Below are 16,570 nucleotides of genomic sequence, written 5' to 3' on the forward strand. Positions count from 1 at the left end.
AAGAGAACTCGGAAATCCTTTCGTCTGCTTTGTGCTCTGACAGAGTACCCTAAACAAGTGACCTAATGGGATTGCCATCCCTCAAGAGGAACTATTGTGGCTTTTGTCACTTTCCAGATCCTTACTGGTAGGAAAGTCTCACCATAGGGATGAGTATGTTGTAATCATCATCTTGATGATAAACATTGCATCTCAAGATTGGCTGACACATGATGAATGTGCTTTGTATACTTAATCCTCTTGATGAAACCCCAAGGAAAATATCAATCCCGCCACTAAATGTTGATAAATGGGCTTTGTACTCACAGAATGCTATTGCTCCCAGGAGCACAAAGCTCTTCAGGATTAATTATTTCAGTCATTCTCACAGTTGTCCCAGGAGGTGGATAGCTGAACGCTTCCTCTTTAAAAAAAAAAAAAAAGTAACTGTTTTCTGCTGTTCTACATTCTGTATTCTAGAACTAGGTAGCTACCTTTTTAAAGACCATCTGTATGTCCGCTGGTGGACTTGGGTTTCAAAATCAACAAGATTCTTACCCCTATAGACACCAGGCTCGGAGCAGATGTGTAGTAGTAAAGTTGGATGGAATTTGGATATTAGTTTGGCAAGATGCTATGAGTGGTGTAGCCTGAGCTGCTAACGAGAGACAGGCAGTGGCTGAGTTAGTGCTTTGGTACCTCCATTAGAAGTAGTTGTCCATGGTGTTGAAGGTTTGTTTTTGAAAATGCCTTACTCAGGCACCTGTTCTTTATACTTGTCCTACAACACTGAGCTAGGGCACTAAAGAGAATCTCTGTCAGTCTTCTTTCACAGAGAGGGGCCCTGGTCCTTTCTCACCCTGCTCTGATGCATTAGTATCTGGGGGCTTTTCACAGGGGCAGAACGGTAGAAAGGTGAGAGGTCCAAAATTTTTGGTACTACCTCTTAGCCAATCTCCATCTCTTCTGTTTCCCTGCCAGACTAACTTTCCTCTTGCTTTCGCTTCCTCGGAAATGGACAGTGACTTTCTGTGGACACTTCTTTAGGGATACAGCTAAGGCTACGTTTTTTCTTTTTTTTTGTTTGCGGTACGCGGGCCTCTCACTGTTGTGGCCTCTCCCGTTGCGGAGCACAGGCTCCGGACGCGCAGGCTCAGCGACCATGGCTCACGGGCCCAGCCACTCTGCGGCATTGGGATCTTCCCGGACCGGGACACGAACACGTGTCCCCTGCATCGGCAGGCGGACTCTCAACCTCTGCACCACCAGGGAAGCCCTAAGGCTACATTTTGATCTAGCGATCCACCTCATCCTTCTTCGTCTTAACAATATGCCAGTCAGTCTTCTCCAAAGTTTTGCTATTTTAGTTCCGTCTCTTCAGCTAAACTTCAAGCTCTTTGGGTGAATGTTCAGGTCAGTGTTTGTTTTTTTTTCCTTCAAACTCCTTTTAATTGCACCCACATATTCCTCAGTGCTGGGACATTTAGGTGCACAATAAACATTTGTGGTTGATCATCTATTTGCCATTCACAACTGTTAAGAAATATTGCTTGTCCATACTGACTGTGCCATTTTAACTTTTTTTTTTCCTTTTTCTTTCGTTAAACAAAGGCTTAGCTGTCACCACTTTGAGTTTTTCCTCCTCCCTATTTTTCTCCCCTGAAGTTACCCTGAAGGGGAGGTCTTTAAAATGCAAAGGATTGTGCTTAAGTTGTGCAGTGTATTCTGGGTGGGGACTAATTACGAGGTTTGAAAACTTCTTCAGGCGGCTGGGTTCTGGATTGGGCCGAAAATACTGCTTTCCTAAATTGACAACAGCTGGGGCCGTGTTGCTGCCACATATAAAAGAGGTGGTGCTGGTGCTGTGTTGTGGAGAAATCTTCACTCTTTAGAGCCTGTGGAGCTTTAAGCAGAGGGCACCTTTCATCACTGGTGTCGTGGTGGGTAAGTGCCCCGAGCTGGTCCTCTGGGTCCACGTTTCTGTTGTTTGGTAGAAATTGTGGTGACTGTATCGAAATGTTGTCAGTTACTAATTTACCATGTTAGTTGTAGTGAATTATTTTATCCTTCCAGTAATGAGGAGAATTTCTCCCTAAATGGGCATAGCTAATAAGGCTTTGTGTATCTTTTCACTGTGTTATTTTGAAGGCTGTCAGTTTTCCTTCTGTATGGTGTGCATCTCTGAATATAAAAGGATAAACAGAGGTAGTGCCATTTCAAGGATCTTGAATGCATAGTTCTTGAATATGTTCTGAAAAGTAGTCACTTAAAAAGATTCCAGTTTTTAATATGAAAGTAGAAAGTTGACCATTTTGACAAATGCAGAGAATAACAATTATTCTATGCATGTAAGCAATTCATCACAGTTTTTTTACCCTTTAAGGTTCATAGAAAAGACCCAGTCTTAGGAAGGAATGATGTGATCTCTGGGTGGGTTCTAGCTTATTATGACTTCATGGTTTGCAACAAGTGATAGTGTCTGATGAAGTGTTTGCAGTGCTGGGTCCTGACATGAAGTGTTTGCAGTGCTGGGTCCTGACTTTTATTTATAGAAATTTAAAAGGAATTGTTTATTAAAATTTTCCTATTTATACTGACATCAGCTCAAAAAGAGAAGAATTCCAAGATGAAACAATTCAATGTTTTATTTTTATTTATTTATTTTTAAATTTTATTTATTTATTTTTGCCTGTGTTGGGTCTTTGTTGCTGTGTGTGGACTTTCTCTAGTTGCGACGAGAGGTGGCTACTCTTCATTGTGGTGCGCGGACTTCTCATTGTGGTGGCTTGTGGAACACGGGCTCTAGGCACACAGGCTTCAGTAGTTGTGGCACATGGGCTCTGTAGTTGTGGCTCACGGGCTCTAGAGCAAAGGCTGAGTAGTTGTGGCACACAGACTTAGTTGCTCCACGGCATGTGGGATCTTCCCAGACCAGGGCTTGAACCTATGTCCCCTGCATTGGCAGGTGGATTCTAAACCACTGCGCCACAAGGGAAATCCCTCAATATTTTATAAATAAACATCATCTCAGCAGCTTTAACTATGTATCTGACGATACATTTATAAAGCAAATGGCTTTGGTATTTGTTTCCTTATTTTGATAACGTTTTTGTTTTGGATGCTTGACAACTGGACAAGCACAGTTTCTGAATATAGTTGTGTTTTGTTTTTACAGGTGGGATAGTAACATCTTTGGGGGAAAGAAAATTGGCTTCCTTTCCTGAAAACGGTGAATGTACAGCAGATGGTTGCCCAGGAGGAACAGTAGTCCAATGGAGACCCTCTATGTTTTGTACTAGGAAACAGAATCAGTTGTAAGAGTCCATGTTGATCTTGGCAGTAGAAGGATTAAAAAAAGTTGAGTTTCCACAAAGAACAAGAACTTTACCATCTCCTTTTTGATCTGAAGACCGGAGGACAATGGATATCATAGAGACAGCAAAACTTGAAGAACATATGGAAAACCAAACCAACGATCCTGCAAACACTTACGCAAGACCTGCTGAACCTGTTGAAGAAGAGAACAAAAATGGCAATGGTAAACCTAAGAGTTTATCCAATGGGTTGCGAAAGGGCACCAAAAAGTACCCGGACTATATCCAAATTGCTATGCCCACGGAATCGAGGAACAAATTTCCCCTAGAGTGGTGGAAAACGGGCATTGCCTTCGTGTACGCTCTTTTCAACCTCGTCCTGACAACTGTCATGATCACGGTTGTGCACGAGAGGGTCCCTCCCAAGGAGCTCAGCCCTCCACTCCCAGACAAGTTTTTTGATTACATAGACCGGGTGAAATGGGCATTTTCTGTATCAGAAATAAATGGAATTATATTAGTTGGATTATGGATCACCCAGTGGCTATTTCTGAGATACAAGTAAGTAAGGTCTAACATGTTTTGGGGATTTGCCGTGAGTTTATATTTTAGTGAGCCGGTGTGTAATTGAAATGATCTGTCTCGGTTTTATCGGTTTTATCTGATAAATTCTTATTTATCCAGGCACTTAATGAAAAGAATCAATAGAAAGATCTACAACCTTGAATAAATCCAGTCATTATTCCATAAGCATTTATTGAGCAACTGTATGAAAGTGGCAACTGTGTGTGAAGGTGCAGAAGTACTGTGGTGGATGATTCAGACTTTGTAAATTGAAGGTGCAGTTCTAATTTCAAGCAACTTGGCACTCTGGTATTTGCATGATACATTAAGAGCCTTGGAGAGGAATAACATTCACTTCATCATGCTTGTGTTATTCCAGGCTCTTGACAGGTGGGGAAAGTTGTAGGCTGGGGAGCTTTTTTCTCTATTACTCATAATGTGATGACTATATTGGTCTGTAGTCAATTGCAGGCTTTGAGGTTTGCCTCTCTTCAAGAGTTCTCGAATTTTACATGCCTTTTCCTTTTGCCTTTTGGCAATCCAGTCACAAGAGTTTGTTTAATAAACTGCATTTAGAACTGGGTCCATGCGGTTTGGGTTTTAGATTTCTAAAGTAAACGTGCCTTCTGGTTTCCTCAAGCCATCACAAAGGAGCACTTAGTTCATTGGTTTCAGTCTTCCCAGTTTAGAATAGCAGGAATCAGCAAGTGTAGTAAGCTAGGTACTTTTGCTTTGAAGATACTTAAAAATAGGACACAGCTCGGAGGTGGTTATTTCTGCTTCCCTGTTGAATTCTGACTGCTACTCCATTAAGAAAAAAGGCCCCTCAATTCCTCTTTTCTCCTCAGCCATCATTCAGATGTTTTTTCTCTACTAAGATTCTAATAATTAAATCACAAATATAAGTTTAATTAAAACATTGCCCATAAACGGAGGCTTTTGAAAGCGTAATACATACTAACATAGTCCATACACTTCAGAGTCAAATAGGGTTTCAGTAGCAATGCCACAAGATCATTTTTTGAAGAAGGAATTTACGCTATATTGTTCTTTCAATTGGTTGTTGCTTTGAGATTTGAAGAGTTCAGTCTATTTTTGTTAAAGAGTTCCCCACATGCAGGTGTGCAGGTTTGAAAACTTATTCCACAAACTGAAGTCATTCCTAAGCATTTTCTTTAAAATATTTCTCTTAATAATGTATAAGTAAAAGACATAGCTGTCAATTGTCTTTTACTTAGTAGGGGAACTTTATGCTAAAGTTGTTAGTTATAACGTGCTTTATGCTAAAAGCAAACAGTGTAGCAGTTGAACTTTAGTGTTTTCCTTTTTAGTGTCTGGAATTGACACTGAATATAAGAGAGACTGCTTATAGCAACTATAAGATAGTTGCTCTCTCCTTTGTTTTAGAGCAAAGTTTTATTTGTATATGTGTGTGAAAGAGAAATTTCCCAGGGCCGGGTAAGTAGCTGGCTTCCAGCCTGCAGTACAGTCTTCGTGTATTTGCATCTTCACGTAGAGGACAGTTGTTACCTGTCTCTCCAGTGCCAGCTTCGGTTTTACCGTGTCAAAACTTGTTTTCACACAGGCCAGCCGCATGTTTTAATGATAGCTACTGTTTGGGTCACAATCCACCAGCAAAAACTTGGGGAAATGACACTAATTTTCCTTTTTACTTTTCATATAGAATTGGATCTTATATTGTAATAACTGGTAGAGTAATTTTTATAACCCGTTTTGAACATTCCAGCTGAATAAGAAATTCTAGTTGTTCTCTCTCTTTCCCTCTCACTCTCTCACTTAAAACACCTTGAAAGCTATGGGGGGAAAAAAATCACTGGCAGTAGTTCTTTAAATAAGGCTGCAGAGTGCATGTTTCACCTCTTAAGTTAATTTTGTGTTCTGAGTACAGCTGAACTCTGAATACTGGAATGAATATAATTGACCCATAATAATTCCTGCTTATTACTTCACCTTGTCTAACAGCATGGAGCACCATTCAGCACTCTTTTTGAACCTGGGTTTGAATCAAAGGGAGAATAGTTTTTCACTTAACCAAGTGGAAGCATTCAGCAATGTTCATTACCTGTTCCTTTTCAGTACTAGAAAAGGCAGGGCTAGAATAGCAAGCCTTTGAAAGAAATGCCTTGCAAGAAATAGATACTTTCATCAACTAGTCAAGGTGTTTCTCTCTATATGTTGACCCCAGAAACCCTGGAATCTCCTTAAAATAGCTCTTGGAGACAGGCAGCTAAAATTATATTTGTACACGATGCTTTAGAAGTCCCAACAGTAACCTGAATTAGACCTTGATCCATGGCAGACCACAGTCTTGGAGGAAACTTAAAATATTCCACATGCCTAAAATTGCCTGTTTTTCCAGAGGTTTTTGATCACTGCTTTTGGAAGTTTGAGAGCTCTGAAAATGGGAGACCTGGAGTAACATATTTTGTGTACTAGGGAAGTTATAACTAGTAATTCTAGGGGCTTTGTGGATCCCAGCCATCTTTACAGAGCCCAGAGTTTATAGGCCCACCTCCAACTACACAACAGTCATCTTCAGAATTCTTGATGCCCATTCAGGTACCCAAGAGACAGTGGTGCAGATGGGCAGAACCCTTCCCTTTGGAGGACAGTGTGCTCAAAGCCAGCTTCTGGGAACCACTGCCTTAGACTGACGACTTAGGGGGCGAAGGACAGGGACTAATGTTAGTCAAGACAACTGTCTTCACCGAAACATATAAAGTGAAAAAGGACTTGTGGGATTCTTTTTTTTTTTTTTAACCTCTTTTGATCAAGATTGCATAAAATCAAGGTAAACTAATCAGTTTACAGCTTCACTCTTAAATGTCCTTAAATGCACGAGGACACTGTGAACATCTTCAAAATATAATTCTCTGAAAACCTCTATAGTTACAGACAAAATAGTTCATGCCTAAGTTGTCAGAATATTTTTGGATAGTCTCCAAATAAACCTTGCTTATATAACTTAGGTTAAAAGAGTTGTCCCATTTCCCTGTGTGCCCAATTATGTCGTATCACGTTAGCTCATTAGTTAATTCCTCTGTGACCGTGGCTCGCTTATACCTCTGCTGTGTTCTCAAGAGGGGGTTTATTAATGCAGTGAGTTGACTGACAACGTAGAGAGGTTCATTGAATTCTCGGGCAAAGAGGGCCTTTTTTTAGGAGTTGTAGTTGTGTAAAACCCTTAATCTACTTTAACACCCCCCTCTCCTCAGAGACTCCTTCCTTTGGGGCCCAACCCACCTAGATTAATTGCAGTATGTGAATCTTCACTTCTGAAAACTACAATCATTCTTTATTCTGTTAAACATTATTTTATGTTGCCTTAGGAGCAAAAAACCCCAGTAAACCTATTTTTCCCCATCCCTGTTTTTCCTTTAGGTCAATAGTGGGGCGCAGATTCTTTTTTATCATTGGAACTTTGTACCTATATCGCTGTATCACGATGTACGTTACTACTCTCCCTGTGCCTGGAATGCATTTCCAGTGTGCTCCAAAGGTAAGCCCCTCTGAATTACCATTTAGAGGACATTAAGCAAACAGTGATTGAACACCTGCTCTCTGTTATGCATTCTCCTAGACACGTTCATATATGTTAATTGAAATCTAGCATATTTTGTTTTGCTTTAGATTTTGGGGGGAAACATTAAAATGTGTTCATAAAACTTATATGTTTGTGCATAAAAAATTCATTTTCTGCTAACTGGAAGTTACTATTGGGTCTTTGACTCTGCATTTTTGCCTTCTCATTTACTCGTTCATGAATTCACTTTGAAAGTATTAAGTTCCTGTTATATACCAGGCACTGTGTAACAGCAATGACCAAAACAGAGTTCTCCTTCTCCGAGAACATATATTCTTTTTTTTTTTTTTTTTTTTTGTGGTACGCGGGCCTCTCACTGTTGTGGCCTCTCCCGTTGCGGAGCACAGGCTCCGGACACGCAGGCTCAGCGGCCATGGCTCACGGGCCCAGCCGCTCTGTGGCGTGTGGGATCTTCCCAGACTGGGGCATGAACCCGTGTCCCCTGCATCGGCAGGCAGACTCTCAACCACTGAGCCCCTAGAGAACGTATATTCTTATTGAAGGATGGCGACAGTTAAATGAAGTCATAACTTGTTACATGGTGGTAAGTCAGGTGGCTATCAGATGGAGAACAGTAAAGCTGAGTAAGGGTGAAAGGGTCTATGAGGGTAGGTACTAATATATAGAGTGGTCAGGAAAACTTCTTCAATAAGAAAGCTTTTGGGCAGCCAAGATGAGGGAGTGAGCCGTGTGAATGGGGTGAGAACTCCAGGACAAAGAAATAACTTAATCATAGTGCATTCAGGGAAGAGCAGGGAGACACGTGTGGCTGCATAGAGTTATGAAGAGTTGAGATGATGCAGCCACAGATCTCACAGGGCCTCTGTGCCCATTGCAGGAACTTGAACCTTGGTGGTGGCAGTGGAAATGAGGAGAAGCCGTTTGACTCAGGATACATTTTGAAGGTAGAGCCCACAGGATGTGCTAATAAGTTGGATATGGGTTTAAGAGAAAGAAGTCAAGGATGACCTCAAAGTTTTTAGCAACTGGAAAGATCGAGTGGCCTTTCACTGAGATAGAGTGTGAGAATGGATATTGAAACTGTTGTAAGCAGGATTTATAGGTTCTCCAGGTAGAGTCATTTCTCAAGAGAGCTGTTAATCATCTTAGACCCCAGTGTGCCCTGGTTTAAAAAGGAAACTTACAAATCATGTGCTTTCTGGGCAAGAGAATGAAGTCTATCATATTTAACTGAACACTAAGCAGATGTCCAAGGTGGAAGGAAAAATAGAGTTGTTCTGAAGAAGTCAGCAGTCTCCTTCACCAAATATAGGTGTGGTTTGGAGAAGCTATAATTTTCCAAAGCCATCAAAGCAGAAAGTGTCTGTAATTGAAAGTGTACATATTGAATTTAAACACTGACTGATTTTTAGTGAAACTAATTTAAGTCATGGGAGAAGTTCAGAAGCATAATAAACCCTTCTAAGGGGTTATTGCAATGGGTTAAATGAAGAAATGGCCACAGGAAAGAAGGCAAGCCCATCCTAGTAACGGGTGAGGTTTGCAGGGATAAATTGCTATGATTACAGAAAGCATGTAAAGATTATCTTCTGTGGAAAAGTTGCAATTTTCAGAAGCCACAAGAGCAAATGTACTGCTGGATAACCAAGCTACAAATGTTCACAGTGGAAGCTCTGGGAACAGCCCCTGTGTTCAGATGTCAAGACCTAAGACCTTTTCCTGAAGCAGCAGCAGGCTATTGGTGCCTGGATCGTGGTTCAGTAAAACAAACGCAGATCAATTTGTTTCAGTAGAGGTGATGTGGTCTTACAGAGCAAGAGGCAGAATTGCATTCTAAATGTGGTTCAGCCGCTGGCGTCGAGTGTTCCTTAGATTTTTGTGGTTACAAAACTGTTAGATAATCTACCTGTCTCCTTTGTTGCTGACTCTATAGAATGCCCTTAGTGACTGAGAGCAATGGCAGAACTGTGTATACCGAAGCCACTTGCTATGGAAGGTTATCTGACTAGTCACTGATGCCTCCCATCACTTGTTACTTAGTGGATGTGATCACAGAAGCCATCACAGTGATAGGCCCTTAGTGAAATCCTTGGCTCCCACAGTTTTCCAGTTGTCTTCCCCCTTCTCTATCCTATGGTTTACTTTAAGTCCTTGGCGTAACGATTTGCTTCATCCCACACACCCAAGTTTTAGTTTGCCGTTGCAAAATTTGAGTTCCGAAAATTGTGTTCAAATAGATATTGACCTAGTTATTAGAACTCACATGAAATGATTTAGCTTCTCGAACCCCTCTTGCCACAGGCATGTTGGGCTGGCACAGCTACATTCCTTTCCCTGAGAAAGCTTCCCTCTCATCCTGGCCACAGAGGTCCAAAGGACTTCTCTTCTAAATTGAAGGGATGGTGTGGATGGTAAGGTTTCTGGTTTGGCAGCAGCCAAGTTGGGCTCTCTTGTACCTAATTTATTTCTGTGGGAAATGTTGTGTGGCGGTCATAGTTTGAGGAACCCTTGAGAACACTGAGCTCTGTCTGTTTTGGTTATTATGGTCAATGCTTCTCTTCCTGGTTTTCTACATCTTCAGCTTCACAACCAGGAATGGCATAGAATGGGCCTGAAAAATGAGGAAATTAAGAGGAACTAGAGTCTTTAGTGGTGTGTGATAGAGGGCCTCAATGAAATACAACGGAACTAGAAAATAATCTGTTAATCCCAACTCTCACTATTACCCTCCCCATTCCAGTTTTCTTTCAGCCCTCTTTTAAAATTTCCTTTCTTGAAGTTCTGTTTAACATTTATGCTGAGCATGAGCTGACATCTTAAGATAGCAGTGACAGGACTGAGGAATTAAGAACTGAGAAAGTACAGAAAAAGCAAGAAGAGAGTCCTTCCTCTGTTCTGTGAAGGCATATGGAATCAAGGGGGGAGAAAACAAAGGGGGGAGAAGAGAATGTGTGGCAGTATTTTAGTTCCTGGTTTAATTATGCCTTTTGATCCATCTAAATTTCTTTCTAGTAAAGAAATTCAAGTGTTTCTGCCCTTAGAAAATTCGAGTATTGAGTTGGGGTGGGTCAGTGGATAAAAAAATATTATTATAGTTTTGAAATGAATAATGTGTTCTTTAAACTGGGAACACAATGGTCAGGCGGAGTGTATGTACCTTTCTGTTTGATCTCATTGTTGACAGTTGTTTGTACCAACCGCACAACCAGAAATTCCTGAAGGTCTGTGGCTGATCTGATAAGCGCATGCTAGATTCTATCCTCCACATCAAGGGCTTTCATGTCATTTTATGTGGTTTGCAGTACGCCTTTCCTGAGGGGCACCTGAAGTGAGTCCTGCGACTCTGTCAACAGTCCTTATCTTCTCCGGGTTTGGATCCCTTACTGCCTGCTAGACCCTGTCTTTTCAAGGCAGGGTCACCTGTTACTTGGCATGTTTGGTTTAAGGACTCAATTCTTGATAAAATGCACATGTTCTCTCGGTTTTGCTAGCTGGGCTCAGCCTAAGCAAACTCTTGAAGAAAGTTGAGTTTCTTTGAAACCTCCAGTTTCGCACGCTGCCCTCTAATCCTGTTTCATGTCATTTTCTGCTGCAGAGCCTTATTCTCAACTATCACCCGATCGTGTGTTTGCCTTTTTACAAGGGTCACCTGAATCCCAGAAAGCTTTCCAGATCCATAAGATATTTTTAATCAGGAAAGTTTTAGGCAAGGAATCCTGCCGTAATTCCCATTTTACCATATAGGATGGTTTCCCACCTGCTTTGGAGACTCAATTTCTCTACTCCTAGACCGTCTTCTCCTCCATCTGTACACATCTTACCCTCCTTCACCACTACATGTCTACTTAGACTAGACACTACCTGTCTACACCACCAAACAGTTTGCCACCATCATGACTGGCCTGGCCATGCTTCGGGGGCCAGTTGCCCAGAAGGATCATCGCTGAGTATGAAAAGCACTGTATCTTACAACTGTGCCCCCGGTCCCAAGTGAAAATAGTCATTAGTGGTCTTTCTATATTTCTCTTCTTGTGTATACTCTGACTCCATTTTATTTCTGAGTGTCATTCTTTGATTTTCTAAACCTATTCACTTGCTATTAGACTGATCGGAAACCCTCCATCCGGCCGTGCAGTGTTTCAAGGTTCCATTTTCCCATGTATTCTATCTCAGTCCACTACTCCTTCCTGTATGCTTAAGGTTTGGGTTTTGGGGGGCGGTTTTTGGGGGGGTTAATACAATTTTTAAAGGTTACACTCCATTTACAGTTATTGCCAAATTATTGGCTCTATTCCCCGTGTTGTACAATGCATCCTTGAGCCGATCTTATACCCAGTAGTTTGTATCTCCCACTCCCTCACCCCTATATTACCCCTCTCCCTTCCCTCCCCGCTGGTAACCACTAGTTTGTTCCCTATATCTGTGAGTCTGCTTCCTTGTTTGTTATTTTACTAGTTTGTTGTATTTTTCAGATTCCACATGTAAGTGATACCTGTATGCTTAAGTTTTAACGGGATATGAACTTTTGACTGTTGCCTCAAGCTCCCGCCCTCACCCATCATTGTTCCCCACGTCATCATGACAGCTTCTCGGGGCTTCTCCACCCTTGCCCAGGGAGCTCTCTCCTGACCTCCTGCCACAGCACACAGGGTATTGCTTCGGAGGATGTTTTTTCTGATCGAGCTACTCATTTCACAGCTGCCAGTACATCCCTAATCCGTCATTTTCAAGCCTGTTTAAATGAATGTATTGCAGCTGTTTTTAACTGTAAATGTTTTGATCAGATGTTAATACAGCTATATGCACACTTTAGGTTGCCCACCTAACACCAGGTATGAATACACTGTAGAATATTAGTGATGTGGAGTGCAGCCGAATCAGGTATTAGCCATCTGAAACCCCAGCCTCCCCCTGCAAAGTGGAAAGGAAGGAGCTTTGATCTTTGTAATCCATAACTGTGGTGAAGTCATTGGTTATTAGTATTTTTAAAAGCTTTGCCCAAGGACACACCACCACTAAAATGTATTATTAGTAACATATTGAATAATTGAAAGCGTATCACTAAAACTGGCCAATACGATGAATAAAATCCAGTTTGAGGAGCTTCCCCCTTGGATTCTTTTTGACTGAAGTTAAAAAGAAAAAAATCACCACCTGGTGGCCTTTCTAAATATCACATAAGTTAGGCTAAAACATGATTTTATCAGCTTATACATTTTTTTCCTGATCTTCTCGTGTCATTCAGCTCAACGGAGACTCTCAGGCAAAAGTACAGCGGATTCTACGGTTGATTTCTGGTGGCGGATTGTCCATAACTGGGTCGCATATCTTGTGTGGAGACTTCCTCTTCAGCGGTCACACAGTTGTGCTGACACTTACTTATCTGTTCATCAAAGAATGTAAGTAATAACTCATTCCTGCTTTATTGATTGTTGTAGTGGGCGGGATCCCTGAGCCCTGAAACCGATGAGTCCTTATTCTATTGGAATCGATACCTATGGAAAGAGGGGTGTGTGTGTGTGTATATGTGTGTGTGTGTGTGTGTGTGTGTGTGTGTGTGTTTAAATCATTTCAACCAGTCGTATGTGATTTGAACACTGAAGGAAGGCTTAAAGCTTGGCCCTGGCTTCTTGCTAACATTTAGCATGCCTCCAAAATGTCTCCCTCCTTGGTTAGTACTTCTTAAGGTATGAAAAGCTATTTTAAGGTTGAAACAAAGAAGAATCATTGTTAAGGTTACTGCAAAAAAGAACCAGTGTGCTCCAGAGCCAAATGGAAAGGACTTTTTTTTTTTTTGCGGTACGCGGGCCTCTCACCGCTGTGGCCTCCCCCGTTGCGGAGCACAGGCTCCGGACGCGCAGGCGCAGCGGCCACGGCTCACGGGCCCAGCCGCTCCGCGGCATGTGGGATCTTCCCGGACCGGGGCACGAACCCGCATCCCCTGCATCGGCAGGCGGACTCTCAACCACTGCGCCACCAGGGAAGTCCTGGAAAGGACTTTTGAATGAAATTTCCATTGTATGGAACATGCATTCCATCACCCCAAATACTTTGGTTAATATTTTCCCCCTTTTAAAGCTTTTGTAACGTTTCCTTATCCCACTTTATTCTAATTTCGTCCCTTCCAGTAGCTTTCTGTGCTTGAATATGCATCTTCATGAAACAGTTTGCCAATACTAACCGTTTTCTTCTTAGAAAGCGACATGGAGATGAGAAATATCTCCCCATATTTATATGCTTAATTCCCATTATACAAAATTCTTGTGTATTCCAGTGGCTTTTTTTTTTTTTTTTTTTTTGGGCTGGAATAACGTCTTGTTCATTGTGAAGGAGGTTTTACTTGGTTTTAGCTGCCTAGCAGATTTCTGAGGCTTTGTATATTTGGGCCCATTATCTCAAAATCCTTTTGAAGTAGTGATACTTCTCCCTCCATTTTTACCAAGCTGGTAAAAATTAACCTTCATCTTTAGTTCCAAGATACCCTATCCCCATGCCATTGTTCTTTTAGAGGCTTATCTCAGTTTTCTTCACTTGCAGAGCATATCACGGAGGTCTTTGGGCAGAGACCAGGGGAAGGAGGCCCTTCCCCGCTGTCCTCCTTGGTTAATCCCCTTCTCTCCCTTCTTCTCTTAGTCTGTCATTAATCCAAACAGGTTTAGACCCATCAAGGTTTATCTTCCAGTGGTGCAGAAGTGAATTCTTGCCCCATAGACTGCCCGGAGTTATAGGTTTTAATTCTGCTTTGAGGGCAATATGACAAAGAGAGGAGAGTCTCTGTAGTAGATGAAGTCTTTTTTTTTTTTTTTTTTGGTGACAATTGTATATCTTCTGAATTGTTTTCTTTCTAAATGCTACACACAAGCTTTGAGTTAGGAGAGCAGCGTGTTAAGTGTTTGGCCTTTGTCATACTGTCTGACTTGAAGGCAGAGGGCCTTTTGCACCTTGCCCCATAGTTCTGTTCTTACACGGTTGGAGAGGGGTGGTGGAGGGGAGGAACCTAGCTCTGTGCGCCAATAACTCCCCCTTAAATTTCAATCTTCTGAAATTTCTCATTTCTCATACCTAGTTACAGGTTCTGGGTGGTGGGCAGAGCGATTTATGTTGTTTATAGTGCTCACTCTTTTGCTGTGGAAAGTCCAGCAAAAACTGATCTGTGTAAGATCAGTCATTTTTCAGTTCAGAGGTTCATTTGGGTTGTAGGATCTTCTCTCTAATCTGCAGATCCTAAAAGCTTATAGAAGAAGAGGAGGAGGATGGGCTTCCCTGGTGGCGCAGTGGTTGAGAGTCCGCCTGCCGATGCAGGGGACACGGGTTCGTGTCCTGGTCCGGGAAGATTCCACATGCTGCGGAGCGGCTGGGCCCGTGAGCCATGGCCGCTGAGCCTGCTCATCCGGAGCCTGTGCTCCGCAACGGGAGAGGCCGCAACAGTGAGAGGCCCGCGTACCAAAAAAAAAAAAAGAGCAGGATGAGGGCCGGGAGGAATTACATGTTAGAGTGAAGCTACTGTGGGTGGAAAACATAAGGTAATGAAGAGAAAACATCCCAGGAAACCGAGAGTCAGTTTCATAAAATAATTGAAGACCAAGTGATATTACCAATAACAGCAAATAGACATAGTACTATTTTTTCTGTTCCAGGCACTATTCCAAGGCCTTGATGCAAATTAACTCGTTTAATCCTTGTAGCTACCTCATGAGGGAAACACTTTTTCCCCATTTTTCAGAGGAAACTTAAGCATTAAGAAAGTGAATGAATTAAGCCACAGTCCGCAGTTAGTAATTGGAGGATGGGGTATTCAAACACAAGCAGGCTGACTCCAGAGGGTACACTACCAATTTCTTGGCTCTGTTTAAAATTTTTGGAAACCCAAGCTGTCTGATCTTATAGAATTGCTAAGAAATAGCCTGGATGTATTGCTCATTGTTGTACTTTCACCTCAGAGCAATAGCAGGGCAACTTTGTGTTTATTTCTATGCTTTAATAAAGGCTGATGCAGTATGTAGAGACATTTTCTTCCCCACGTATGATTTGAGCTTGAGGTTGTTTAAATTGTATAAGTCTACGTACAGCAAGGAAAGAATTACATTCTGCTTTTTCCTTTCTATTTTTTTAAAATAGATCTTTAAAAATAAATAAATAAATAAATAAAATAGATCTTTATTGGAGTATAATTGCTTCACAATACTGTGTTAGTTTCTGTTGTACGACAAAGTGAATCAGCCATATGCATACATATATCCCCATATCCCGTCCCTCTTGCGTCTCCCTCCCACCCTCCCTATCCCACCCCTCTAGGTGGTCACAAAGCACGGAGCTGATCTCCCTGTGCTATGCAGCTGCTTCCCACTAGCTATCTATTTTACATTTGGTAGCGTATATTTGTCGATGCGACTCTCACTTTCTCCAAGTTTTGGTGAGAAACAAAAGGGCACATCTGTAATGCTTGATACAAACCCAACTTCAGAGTCAGTTCTGTACATAAACTGGGCATTCCATGTTTACGCCCATTTCCTATGCAATTAGGAAAAATAGTTACCTTCTAAATTATACCATGTGTCGTTGTTCCGAGTAAGCATTGGTTCCAGTGGTTTCTTTGAACATTCTGCTTCTAGAATTAGATACATCATTTGTATATTTTTTGCTTTCCTGCCTTTTGATCATTTTGGACTCTCTCTGTTTACTCCGTTGTTACAAGCAGATTTGAATTTAGTCATGAGAGGAGTTGAAAACGTGGGACCAGAATCATTTTGTGGATTAGCAAGAGAGGGTCTGACACAGGTGTGCAAATATTATCTTTGGGACTTAGGTTCCTTATAAAATTAGCCTGGAGAAATCAATGTAGTTCTTAGAACCAAATGTCTTGCTAGTCGAGGAAACTACTTTTTCTTTTATTTTTTTTTACCTTGCTACTACACAAAGTCTATTGTCTCTATTATTCATTGACAGCTAGGGCTAGGATCCCACACAGACAGTGGAGTTCATTAATAATTGTATCATCATCGCTCAGCTCAAGGTTATCCCTGTGGGTAGAATGAGAGAACAGAGAGGATTACCATTTTGCCATTTCTATTTCAAAATAGTTTATATTAAATCTTTTCTTTGGGCCAGCCAGTGTTCTCAATTAATGAGCAGTGATCCCAGTGTGGTA

The 16,570-nt window shown here is 41.6% G+C and overlaps 1 protein-coding gene across 13 annotated transcripts in view; it reads left to right on the top strand.

Annotated features, from left to right (window-relative positions):
- Positions 1–16,570, top strand: part of SGMS2 (sphingomyelin synthase 2) — a 116,723-nt gene that overhangs the window by 64,735 nt on the left and 35,418 nt on the right. For 12 of the 13 annotated variants that reach the window (XR_004483187.2, XR_004483188.2, XM_049708831.1 and 9 more), the window contains 3 exons: positions 3,155–3,854; positions 7,260–7,377; positions 12,668–12,821. Coding sequence is in view for 11 of the 13 variants with exons in the window: in XM_049708831.1 (XP_049564788.1) it covers positions 3,400–3,854; positions 7,260–7,377; positions 12,668–12,821 (727 nt within the window). In the remaining 2 variants the exon portion in view is untranslated. Of the gene's footprint in view, positions 1–1,600; positions 1,924–3,154; positions 3,855–7,259; positions 7,378–12,667; positions 12,822–16,570 lie in introns of those variants that run through there. The other variant, XM_049708835.1, reaches the window with a different exon arrangement.

The sequence above is a fragment of the Orcinus orca genome, chromosome 4, assembly GCF_937001465.1.
Source record: "Orcinus orca chromosome 4, mOrcOrc1.1, whole genome shotgun sequence".
In the NCBI taxonomy this organism is placed as follows: Eukaryota; Metazoa; Chordata; class Mammalia; order Artiodactyla; family Delphinidae; genus Orcinus; species Orcinus orca.